The sequence below is a fragment of the Lathyrus oleraceus genome, chromosome 6 (assembly GCF_024323335.1).
Source record: "Lathyrus oleraceus cultivar Zhongwan6 chromosome 6, CAAS_Psat_ZW6_1.0, whole genome shotgun sequence".
Taxonomy (NCBI): domain Eukaryota; kingdom Viridiplantae; phylum Streptophyta; class Magnoliopsida; order Fabales; family Fabaceae; genus Lathyrus; species Lathyrus oleraceus.
The window spans coordinates 242044704-242058151 of NC_066584.1; the positions used below are offsets into that span (position 1 = coordinate 242044704).

The 13448-nt window shown below is 32.6% G+C and overlaps 2 protein-coding genes across 2 annotated transcripts; one reads left to right on the forward strand and one right to left on the reverse strand.

Moving 5' to 3' along the window:
* Positions 1 to 4632: 4632 nt before the first annotated feature.
* On the forward strand, positions 4633 to 6763 carry LOC127091803 (pentatricopeptide repeat-containing protein At5g13770, chloroplastic). Its single transcript, XM_051030514.1, has one exon. The coding sequence runs from the start codon at positions 4706 to 4708 to the stop codon at positions 6545 to 6547; it is 1842 nt and encodes a 613-aa protein (XP_050886471.1). The 5' UTR covers positions 4633 to 4705; the 3' UTR covers positions 6548 to 6763.
* A 932-nt stretch (positions 6764 to 7695) lies between these two features.
* On the reverse strand, positions 7696 to 8832 carry LOC127094964 (putative clathrin assembly protein At1g25240). Its single transcript, XM_051033719.1, has one exon. It carries the CDS (start codon positions 8830 to 8832, stop codon positions 7696 to 7698), a length of 1137 nt encoding a protein of 378 aa, XP_050889676.1.
* Positions 8833 to 13448: the final 4616 nt, after the last annotated feature.

Genomic DNA, 13448 nt, shown 5'->3' on the forward strand with positions numbered 1-13448 from the left:
TGTTGAAGTTCCATGCACACTTGGCAATGATTGGGTCATATATCCTTAACCAATCATCAGATGCTCATGATCTTGGACTTTTTGGAAATGGGAGAAAAAGATCTTCAACTTTCATGTTGGACAAAAATTCATTTGAAGCTTCTTTGATGTTGGAAAGTCAAGTTGAATTTGGTCAAAAAACTTTCCATTTTTGGAAACTTGAAATTACAGGTCACTTTCCATTTTGGGAAACTTTTGCTTTGACTTCAAATTCTTCAATGTAGATGTTTGACATGATGAATAAGCCTTGTTTGGACATGAATGGGATGAAGAAATTCAACTCTCACACTCAAAACCTTCAGTTGACTTTCAGTTGACTGGCATTGGTCTTTAGATGATCTGAAAATATTCTGATGAACTTGGGCCTCAACCACTTGGGGAATTTGCTCCAAAATGATCCTCTAGCTCAAATAAGTTCAATATAATGACATGTGGTCCTCATACCAAGAAAATACCATCTGCTCTTGTTCAGAGGAAAACCTTGAATTGCCTGGCTTGATGACTGCTTAGACTGCAAAACAAATGTTAGATGACATATTTTTGATGCTTTTGGTTAGTGATTAAAAGAAAAGCAATGATATACAAATGCAAGCAATGCTTGGTGATCAAGAACCACTCACAGGAAAGATATCCCACCCACAGGGAAGGAAGCGAGGTGTTCAAAGATCCTTGAGGCCATGCAATGCAATGATATGATGCCATGAGGGATCTTAGGGTAAAAAATTGGGGTCTTACAATGATCTCCAATTTTTTTTATATATATATATATATATATATATATATATATATATATATATATATATATATATATATATAATATATATATATATATATATTATATATATATATATATATATATATATATATATATATATATATATATTATATATATATATATATATATATATATATATATACCATGCAAAATGACCTTATTATCCTTGATTGTTAACTTAATTAAACCAATGCCATTCATTAGATTTAGGCTTAAACCAAAATTTAACTTAAGAAATTCACTTAATAATTCTACTAATCAAGCATAAATAAAGTTTTGAGAATTTAGGATATTACAATCATTATGCTCATTTATGGAAGTAAAAGTGTAGATTCTCTTGATCAGTATAGACCAATAAGCTTCGCCAACTTTAATTTAAAATCATCACTGATAAATTAGCCTATATAATACTAACTTCATCTCTAAGGAACAGAGATGGTTCACTCAGAGTAGGAACATAAGAGATTGCATTTGTCTTTCTTCAGAGGCGATAAATCTTCTTGCTTAAGAAATTGCATATGTCTTTCCATATTTCACTTTATTTTAAGGCCGCAATAAGCATATTATACAACTCAATTATATTGGTAGGAACTCCTTTCAATTGTATTTAATACAATTCTCCTATTTTATCAGTTGGGCGAATAACTTCTTATTCTAATCCATCATATAGATTATTCCTAACTCTTGGTTTTTAAACATATATAATCATATTAAAATTAGTTTAATTAAGTTAAACCTAAAAGGTAGCAGTTGAATAATACATTTATTCCATTGTACCTTATTAACATAGAACATGCATCTTGCGGTGGACAAAACCTACATTATTCGATATTAGTCATGACAAATGCCAAATTTTGGAAGTCGATTAACTTAATATTTAGGTGAAGGATTTTTCTTAAGTTTGATCTCACTTATTTATGTATCTCATACATTCGTATATAAACATACATTTCATGCATTACAAACATAAAATAAAATTTAGTAATACAATTATGACCACCTATAATGCAAGAATTTTAAATAAACAATTTTATTACAATTCTTTGACCCTATTTTATTATAATTCTTTGACCCATGAGGAAGCTTCTCAAACTTCTCCACTGACATCACCGTTCTGCGTTTCCTTCTCTTCAACTCTTGAACTCGAAAAATTATAATATCTAATAAAATAAATAATTAAATGGCATGACATGCATGCCATATTTAAATAAAACAAATCACGACACATATACCGTATTTAAAATTAAAAATCATGACACACGGACCCTAATACAAACGATTTCGTACCATCAAAAGATAATGATCGATTATCAAATATGACTGATCAAAATATCATTACTTCATCATATGTCGGATTCCAAATCAGAATTAACATTGATCATTCAATTTTATAACAATCATTATACTAATTGAACGGAAGAAGCAAAATAGTATATCAAATACATTGACATCACATCAAAAATATTTATATCATATATAAGTTTATCAATTATATTTGTATCACTTATGTCAAGAATAATTCTCGACGGATCAAGAGGGTAGTATGATTCTAGACGCATATTATCCGGGGTGTTACAGTGACGTCACATAAAAAAATATTTGTATCACATATAGCTTAATAGCATCCCAATTATTCTGGAAGAAGGTAGCGCCAAAACCATCCGACTCCGATGCAATATCTTTGTTAAGGGAAAAAACTGCAACATAAATTTTTTTAACAGAGGGAAGACGTGTGAGAAAAATGTCCATTTTGTCATTAACTAGACTAGGAATAATCTCCTTTATTATGGAAAGATTGTGCAAAATAGAAGTGCTAATGGAAAAAACATTATAAATATATTGCACTGTGTGAGCGACTATTGTGAATCTATGTGCTTGCAGGTAACAAAGAATAGCATATGGAGTTTTGATGACGACAACACAAGGCAACAACCCTCAATCATGTTGATAACCAAATCATTTTATAAGGGAACTCAAGATCAAGTGCTTATACAATCATATACTATCTAGAAAAGTCTTGAAGCTACTCTGGTGAAAGGTGTGAAAGCTTTCCAAGTCATGTTTATCCGTCTATCTGAGTGAACCGAGTATTATAAAAATAAGGTAGTAGCTTAATAGTACTAATACAACTCACACACACACATACAATTTTTTCTACCTTAAAAATGATTTTATAAGCCATAAATAAGTGATTAAAAAGCTATCAAAACAAGTTTTTAACCATCTAATCGATTGGCAAAACTTTTTTTACCAACCAATCAATTGGAATACTATGCTAACAGATTTGAAGGCTGCCAATTGATTACAAAATCAATGAGGACAACACATTAATGACTTGTAACGACTCTATATGCCATTGTATTTTAAATTTCTCCCAACAAAAAATTTCCTCTATATCTAGAGCTTTTGACATAATAGCTTGAGCATCCAATTCATGCTTTTTGAGTTTCATCACTATAAAATTTTTGAATTTGGGATTGAATGAGGTCAAAGTTTGCTTCATTAATTTTCATATTGTTGGCGACATTTAAAAAGTAGTGTGATTCCAATATCTCAATTTACCTTTGAGAATTTAAAGATTCTTGGTCAGAACATACATAGGGCATCAAGTGATATTTCGGTACCAACAAGTTCAACCAAAGCCTTGCATTCCTAATGTAATGTTCACATGTTATGAAATTTGAACTGGGAAATCACTTTGTCAATATTACTATCTCTATGCTCACGGGCTCCCATGATAGCATTGAAGTCACCTAAGAAAGACCACGTCAGAAGGTGATTGACTTGTAAATTGAGAAGATCAGGCTCTTTTATTTTGGATTGGTTTATAGAAGCATAAACAATAGTAGAAGTCAAAAAGGTATTATGAACATTGGAAGAGAAAGCCACCATTTGATTAGTGGATTGAAGATGATTTGGGCAAATATTAGTGAAACAAAAGCACCATAAAAAGGGTTGATGTTTCGTAGTGAAAGAAAAAGGTTTAAGTCCTAACTAGATAAATTGTCATAACTCATTTTAGGCTCTACGATGAAGATGAAGTTGGTTTTGTGTACAAAAATTATTCTTTTTAAGGCTATTTTTGAAGGAGAATTAGCCACTCATTTTGGAAGGGACAAGGAGGACAGAGTTCTCAATCTAAAAAAATATTGAAGCTCATATTCAAACGATAAGATTCGTAGAAAATCTAACGAGAAGTTGGAGGTTCTTTCTCTAAAGAAAAACTGAATTCATAAAACATTTAACTAAGAATTATATTGAATATATCAATATTTTTAATAAATATTAAATATGCATTTAAATAAAAAATATTTTATTAAATATTATAAATTTTATTATTTAATTTTTTTATTGTATGACAATAATAATTAAAAATTTATCCACGTGTAGAAATTTTATAAGAGAATGTTGAGAATTTAATTAATAATCGATCAAATTTATATTTTATTGACCTTAAAAGGACATACTTTAAACGTCTATTTAGATGTTGATTTTTAGAAGATTTTAGAGAGGAGGATTTTTGAGGTTTGCGTCTATATCATAAAATGTATTTTATATTTTTTAAAAAATTTAAAAAACAATGTAATATTATATGCTAATATAATAAATTATTTTTTAAATTAAAAAAAGAAATCAAAATCATTTTAAGTTCTAAAACCTCCAAACACCAACTCCAAGTTACATGGCTATTACATCATAAAAAATAAATTTGTAGGATTTTCTTACTCCACGTTTGTAAGATTTTCTTACTCCACGTGTCACTTTTCTGTTGGTTAACTAACTCCATAGTTGAGATATCCTTAATTCGGATAGAACCATAATTGTGTTCCAACCACACTTTTTACACACAAACATTTTCTCTTCCAACAGTTTCAAAAAACCACGCATGTTATGGCCATTTCATCATGTTCATCAGATTGGTCTCTACCTTGTTCTAAATGTTACACAAGAACAACATTCAACTTGCATGCATTCATCATCCCCATGTTTCACTTCCCTTCTTTCAACTCAATTTCCACCTCAAATCCAAAACTCTTCCATGCAAATTTCTCAGCTTCTTCTCACACCCCCATTTTAGAAGAACCTTCTTCCAACACCCCCTTGATCCATCTTGATGTTAACTTTTCTGACCCTAACAAATATTCCAAGCCAGAGATTGATCAGAATTTGAATGATTTTCTATGTGGGTTGTTTGAGGATCCAAAAAAAGATGAACTTGCTTTTGATTACTATCAAAGACTCAAAGAGCGACCAGAGTTTAGACCAAAGAAATCGACTTTGAATCATGTGATAAGGTACTTGTTGAGATTCAAGAAATGGGAGTTTTTCTTGTCTGTTTCTGAAGATTTTAAGGTTTATCATGTTTTCCCTGATGTTGCTACTTGCTCTAGGTTGATTAGTTTTTGCGTTAAGAATAGAAAATTCAAGATTGCTGAGAGTTTTCTTGATGCTTTTAGCTCTAATGGTGAAATTGGTGTTTTGGCTTTTGGTTTTGCTTTTGAAAGTTATAATAAGCTTCATATGTTTAGGAGAACTATTTTGGTGTTTGAGAAAATGATATCCAATGGTGTTGTTATGGATTCAAGATGCTATTTACATGTTATGGAAGCTTATTCGAGAATCGGTAACTGCGATCGAGTTGTCGAATTGTTTAATGAGTTCGAAAGTAAGAAACTAAGCGACTCGAATCAATATTTAGGTCAAATATATGGTGTTCTATGTGAGTCATTAGGGAAATCTAGAAGGGCTTTTGAAGCTTTAGAGTATTTTAGAGATATGACTAAGAAAGGGATTTCTGAGTACTCGATTTACTCTACATTGATATGTTCTTTCGCGAGTTTGCGTGAGGTTGAGGTTGTTGAGAAACTCGTAACCGAAGCTAAAAGTAAAACGACAATAAGGGATCCCGAGGTGTATTTAAAGGTTGTGTTAATGTATGTTGAAGAAGGTTTGTTGGAGAAGACATTAGAAGTTGTCGAGGCAATGAAGAACGCCGATGTCAAGGTCTCCGATTGCGTTTTATGTGCTATCATCAATGGTTTTAGCAAGAGAAGAGGCTTTTCATCTTCGGTTAAGGTTTACGAGGAACTGATTTTGAAAGGCTACGAGCCTGGTCAAGTCACGTACGCGTCGATAATAAACGCCTATTGTCGTCTCGGCCAATACATCAAAGCGGAGAATGTTTTCGCCGAGATGATGCAAAAGGGGTTCGATAAATGTGTCGTGGCATACTCAAGCATGATTGTGATGTATGGAAAAACGGGCAGGCTGAGAAACGCGATGAAGTTGGTCGCGAAGATGAAAGAAAAAGGGTGTAAACCAAATGTATGGATTTACAATTCGTTAATAGACATGCACGGAAAAGAGAAGAATTTGAGGCAGATTGAGAAGCTTTGGAGTGAGATGAAGAGAAGAAAAGTTGCACCTGATAAGATTACTTACACAAGCATCATTGGTGCTTATTGTAAAGCAAATGAGTTTGATAAATGTGTTGAACTTTATAATGAGTATAGACTCAACAAGGGTGTGATTGATAAAGCTATGGCAGGTACAATGATTGGTGTGTACTCAAATGTTGGTATGGTTGATGAGTTGGTGAAGCTTTTACAAGATATGAAAATGGAAGGAACTGGTTTGGATCAGAGGCTGTATCAGTCTGCATGGAATGCTTTTACAGATGCTGGAATGCAATTGCAGACAAAATGGATGAAAGAGAGTTTTCATGTAACATAGTGTAGTTTTTCAATGTGGCAAAATCTTATGCTGAGATGATTTGAATCATTGAAATTGTTCGAGCGTATCAATCTGGTCATTCACGTTTCGATAACGTGGAAAACTAGGTTGATACATTCGGGCGATTTCAAGGATTAATTTGAGTTTTTATTCTATGCGAGTAATTTGATACTTGTTTATGTGATCAAATAGAAGGAAAAAAGAGATATATGTGTAGATGATTGTGTGAGAACTAATTAGATATTTTAAAATGAGAGGGTGTCACACAATCAACTCAAGAACACTAATGATTTTTTTTATAAATAAAAACAATAAAACGTTGTTTGGACACATTTAACATGTTTAAAAAGCTTCTGTTAAATATTTTAAAAACCGACTTAGTCATTCTTGTGATAGGGTTGAGGGGTCGGCGGTTGAATCAGAAAGTCATTGGTTGAATGGTAAGATTCGATCACATACTTTGATTTCAATAACAAGATTGTATTATTGTAAATATATGAAGTCGTGTTGAATCAGATGATCTAATTTCTAAAAAGTTAGGATACTTAAAAAATATCAAAATTATTGTATATTAAATTGATTCTTAATCTCTATTAAATTTATTTTTTTGTTTTTTTAGTGAATTGAAATAAAGTTTTTGTTGTTGATATTTCTATTTTTAGTACTTTTAAATGTTTATTTCTAAAAAATTTATTCTATTTAAAATTTTGTTGTCTTTTTTTAATAAAAAATATCATTAAAAAAGTGTCATTTAAAATTTTAAGAAAAAAAAAGAGTATTAACCTTTTTGATTTGCAAAAATTTCAGATTCACCCTATTCTTTTTCTTCTGATTTTGGCCGATTTACAACAACTCATATCCTTTTAATTATATAAGTGAATTAATATCCCGTCCGAATCAACTATTCCTCTTATTCCTAATTCAACTGGTTCAACCGATCAACTTAATTTTAAAACAGACTACCTTTAACCCTTCAAACCATTTTTAAGAAACTCCTAACATTGAAGAATATAAAATGAAAGAATCACACTAATTTACAAACGAAATAAAATAACTGTTTTTTTCTTTTTTCAATTTCAAATGAACCAACATAAATACCACATATGTATTACAACATAACAAATCCTCACAAAATAAAAACCTAAACACTAGAAACTAATTAGATCCGGTAGCTCATATTGTTGAACATGATTATAAGGAACAATACTCAAAGTTTCATCCACAAAAGGATTATTAGCCTCAACAATGCTTAATGCACCATTAGAATCATGTTCTTTTTCAACATCAACAATAACATCATCAAGAAAAACCTCCCAATGATCCGTAACCACAGTCATTAAACCATTAATCTCCACTTTCTTTGAATTATCATCTCTAATCACAATAGCTTTCTCTTCACCATCATTCATTATTTTCTTTAACTCTTCAATTTCCTCTTCATCAATTTCCACAATTTTGGGACACACACAATTGTTAAGAACACCAATCTCTTTACAAAACTCAAAATGCAAACTTAGTTTTTCACCTTGTGATTTTGTTTTTCTTGCAATATCAAAGCCAATACTTGCTTCTTCTTTTCCACCAATTTCACAAACCCTTAACAACACACGATTTATCTCTTTGCTAAATTTACCATAAACCTCCACAATCTCATCTATCACACAATCCATTGCTTCAAGAATTAGAACAACATTCATGTTCACATCACTCCTAGGTTTAACTTGCATCAACATGTCAATCAATTTTTGCAACTCCTCCAAATTTTTTAACTCTTCTAGCAATGTTGATTCTTCGCATTCCTTCCCTTTTTTGTTTTGTAATTTCTTCGCCTGGATTCTTGAATTTACTGACCGGTGATCCAAATACGCGAAATATGAACGAATGAAAGTGTTAAAAACCCAACCTTTTTCGGGACTTAAATATCCGTCGTTAAATTGTGAAAAATCAAATGGTAACCTTCCCATTTTTTGAATCATCGGTAAATCAAAACAAAAAACACCATGGATTAACATTAAACCCTTGAGTGCTACAACCCAATTACTTGTCCTTTGCATTCTCGTTGAAAGTATACATAAAAGCGGTTTAATATATATAGGTGATGTTCTTAGCCATTGAAAAACTTTTTGAACATTCTTATAATCCATACATTGTTCATCATGGCTTGTTGCTTTTATAACAACGGTTTCAAGATCAGGGTTTCTACCTGCTCCATACGGCGAAAGTTTTGCCCCCCAAATGCTGCATCTATCCTTTAAAACTCCGGAAGCTCTTTTCCATACCCTCATTTTCTTGAGAGTATTAAAATTTGAAGTTTGGAAGGTATGGAAAAGATCTCTCTATTGAAATGTGTGTCAATTATGTTGATTAGAATTATGTTACAAATATATAAGACATTATAACAAAAATCATGTATTCTTGTATGTCTAATCGTAATGAGTTGTAATAACAATAAGGACGAGTCAACGGAAAAAACAGTTGTAGTTATCTATTTTGATATTAATGTTATTGAATTTTGATATTTAAAAAATTCTTAATGCTGTTATGATGCATGATGATGATGATAATGCACTTTATTTTATAAAATTTACTATTTAAAATAATATGTTTGAAGTTGAATATTCTAAAGGCATAAATTAGTTACAAATGTTATTTGAAATTGTGATTATGTCATAGCTATAAGTAGTAAGTAATGACACATGTTATTTGGTATATTTTTAAGAGAAATGATCTAGTGACACCCACAATTGACATTACACCGTATTTTTATACTATACAATCTACTATTTTATTTTATTTATTATTTTTATGAAAATTAAAATTAATGCTGCAGTTAAATTGAAGCTGAAGAAGTACGGTGTAACCATACGGTGTAACTATTTTGGTGTAAGCATAGCACACCTCTATTTTTAAATTTTCTCCTTCACTTCTTCTAGATTCTCATCATCCTCTTCCCTTATTTATGCAACCTCCTTTTCTCCTCCTACACCCCTGCCTTCTCCCATCATCCAAGAACTAGTTGAGGATTGCTCTTCACTTTTTTTCAAGCAATGCAAACAAGCAAAAAAAAAATCAAATTCTACAAAAAAAAATTACATTGCAATGACACACGTATTTTAAGAGGACTTTTAGGATTATAATGCGGTTATAGTTAAGGTAAGATATTTTTGGTGAGTAGACTAACACTTGGAGTCAAGTAGATTATTTACAATATTCACTATTATCTATCAAAATCTTTGAACCCAACAACTAGAGAGATTGGAGAACTGATCGTATTATATTTTGCTCTCTTTTTGATGACTTTTATTTATTTGTTTGTTTATTTTTTAAAACTCCTCAATAATCATTACATTTTATTGGTCTATATTATTCAAATTAGGGTTGTTTATGGTTCATGAATTGTATTGAATCAAACCATATTTATAGTTCAATTTGTTGAATTGTAATTTCTTGTGTCGAAGTATATAGTGCTCGACAAAAATAAGGATGTGTCGGAATATGTAGTGCGCGTCGAGTTGTATTAGTTGTCGAAGTGTCGAAACAAATTGCTTAACACATGATTTTGACTTAGACCAAAATAAGTATTTTTTACCTTTGTAATTTTTTTTCCTTTAGCTTAGGGAGCAAGCTAGCTCAATTATAAATAGAGGGAGTAACCCTTATTTTCATAACAATTTTGTAATCACTTGCAGTTGCAAAACTTACGAGATTTTTCACAGGCTGTGGACAGAGAGAGACTCTGCAAAAATCATTTTCTTCCCTAATTTTCGTCAAACCCTAATCTTTTTTCTTATTCAATTTTCTTTTCTTATTTTCATCATCATTATGCAGGGATACAATCTTGCAATCAAGCTTGGTTGATTCACTCGAGTGAAGAGTGAAGAACAAGTTGGAATTTGATCGGTTGATTGAGTCTTGTTCATCAAGATTGACTCGGAATTAAACAAAGTTTTGGGTTTAATTCCAAAATCTAGTATCTAGAGCACCGTCTGAGCGATTCGTAGGAAGCAAATCACGATGGTAATGAATCATCTGAACATGCATTTTTCGGCGAGATCTCCCAATTTTGAAGAATCAAAGTTACGAGAATTGGTGCAAGCAAATAAAGGTTGTCTTTTTCTATCAAGATGTTTGGGATCTTGTGAAGGAGGGAGTGACACCGCTTGCAACAAACGGGACGGATAAAGAAAAAGATGCACAAAAAGAATTGAAGAAGAAAGACTATAAAACTCTCTTTATAATCCATCAATGTGTTGATTTTGATAATTTTGAAAAGGTTAGTGATGTTGAATCAACAAAAGAAGCATGGGAAATTCTGGAAAAATCATTTGGAGGCGGAGAGAAGGTGATAGAGGTGTGGTTACAAACTCACAAAAGAACATATGATCTGCTTCAGATGGAAGACAATGAAAGTATAACTGATTTTTTCACTAGGGTTACAAAACTGGTGAATCAAATCAAGGTATATGGAGAAGTATGGACATCAAGATCAGTTGTTTCAAAGATCTCGAGGTCATTGGCTCCAAGTTTTGATCATGTGGTAGTAGCCATAGAAGAGTCAAAAGATTTGTCAACATTGACAAAGGAAGAGCTTCAAGGAACGCTTGAATCTCATGAACAAAGAATGGCTGAAAGAGCAGCAGGCAAGTCGAAGAGTGATGTGGCTTTGCAGGCGTAATCAACAAGAAAAAAGAAAGGCAAAGGGAAGTGGCTCGATAACAAAGGTAGAAGAGGCTATAACAATTCGACTGGTCGAAATTGGCAAGAAAGAGGCTGGTCGAATAAGAGAAGGCTCTCATACCAAAATAACCAAAGAGGTGGTGCAGGTAGAGAAAGAGGTGATGGCCAAAAACCTGACAAAAGTCACATTTAGTGTTTCAATTGTTAGAAGTATGGTCACTACTCAAGTGATTGTCTTGAAAAACATAAGAATCAAGAAACTGATGTAAAGTTTGCAAAGCATGAAGAAAAAGATATGTTGTTGATGGTCACAACAAGAGATGAAGAAAAATTACAGGACCAATGGTACTTGGACTCGGGATGCTCATCATATGTGACTGGTAGGAAAGATTGATTTGTCAACATGAAACCCTCAATGAAGAACATGGTAAATTTTACAAATGACAATACTCTAGCAACTAAAGGTATTGTTGATGTTTTGATTATGAGGAAAGATGACAAAAGGTCAGTAATTTCCAATGTGTACATACCAGGCATGAAAAGTAATTTTCTTAGCATTGTGCAGTTGGTCGAAAAGAACTATAAAGTGTCGATCGAAGACAAGATGATGAAAGTCCTCAACTCAGGGGGAAGGTTAATCTTGAAGGCACCTATGTCTCAGAATAGAACCTTCAAGATTGAACTCAATGTGATGGAGCACAAGTGCCTTGCAACTGCAGCTAGAAGGGATGAATGAATATGGCACTATAGACTTCGTCATCTCAATTTCAAAGACATCAAAGATCTGAAAAGAAGAAATATGGTTGCAGGGTTACCAAAAATCGATATTCCAAATGAAGTGTGTGAAGAATGTTTGCATGTGAAACAACACAAGAACAACTTCCACATGAATGCAGGAAGCAAGTTGAAGGCAATCCTTGAAGTCATATACTCTGATGTGTGTGGTCCTATCCACGTGGATTTGTTTGGAGGTAACAAATACTTTGTCACATTTATAGATGATTTCAGTAAAAAACTATGGATGTATCTGATCAAGAAGAAAAGTGAAGTGATCGAGGTATTTTCCATGTTTAAATCTATGGTCGAAAGACAAAGTGGTAGAAATGACTGATAATGGTGAAAAGTATGTGTCAAAAGACTTCGACAAGTTATGTGAGAAAGAAGGGATTGTGCATGAGGTGGTGTCACCCTACACTCCACATTAGAAAGGAAGAATATAACCATCATGAACATGGTGAGAAGTATGTTGAAAGGCAAGCATTTATCCAAATAATAATAGGGAGAAGCAGTGTCGACAACTACATATATTTTGAACAAATGTCCGACGAAGAAGCTATAAGGAGTTACGCCAGAAGAATGTTGGACCCAGTGAGATGATCCTAATAGGATATCATTCGACTGGAGGTTACTAGTTGTTCGACCCAGTGAACAAGCAAGTAGTGATCAGTAGGGACATGATCATAAATGAGCTTAATGAATGAGATTAGATTGAAAATGTCAAGAAAGATTCAGTGAGAATATTATATGAAGAACCAGCAAATGAAGTTGAAAGATAAGTTCGACAAGAAGAAGTCAGAGGTCAAGCAAGCACAAGCATACCTCAAAGAACAAGACATATGCCTGCAAGGATGAAAGAATGTGGTCGATGATGAAGGTGAGTTGGTACACTATGATTTCTATGAAGATGTTGAACCAGTCAATGCAGCTAAGGCATTGAAGGATTCGAAGTGGGTTAAAGCAATGAATGTGGAACTGAAGTCCATCGAAGACAACAACACCTGGTCACCTGTCAAATTGCCTCAAGGCAAGAAGGAAATCGACGTGAAGTGGGTATAAAAGGTGAAGTTGAATCCAAAAGATGAAGTAAATCGACACAAGGAAAAACTTGTGGCGAAAGGATTTCTTCAGAAGGAAGGAATCAACTTCGATGAAGTTTTTGCACATCTTGCTAGGATCGAAACAATCAAGTTTGTTGTTGGTCTAGAAAACATGAACAACTAGCACATATGTCAGATGGATGTGAAATTTTCATTCCTGAATGGCCTCTTAGATGAATAAGTGTATGTTGCACAACTAGTTGGATCTGTGAAACATGGCGAAGAAAGTAAGGTATACAGGCGACATAAAGCCCTGTATGGACTTAAGAAAGCTTCAAGAGCTTAGAACAAGAAGATCGATAGATTTATAAGGGAAAAGGAATTTATGAAATGCACAACTAAGCATG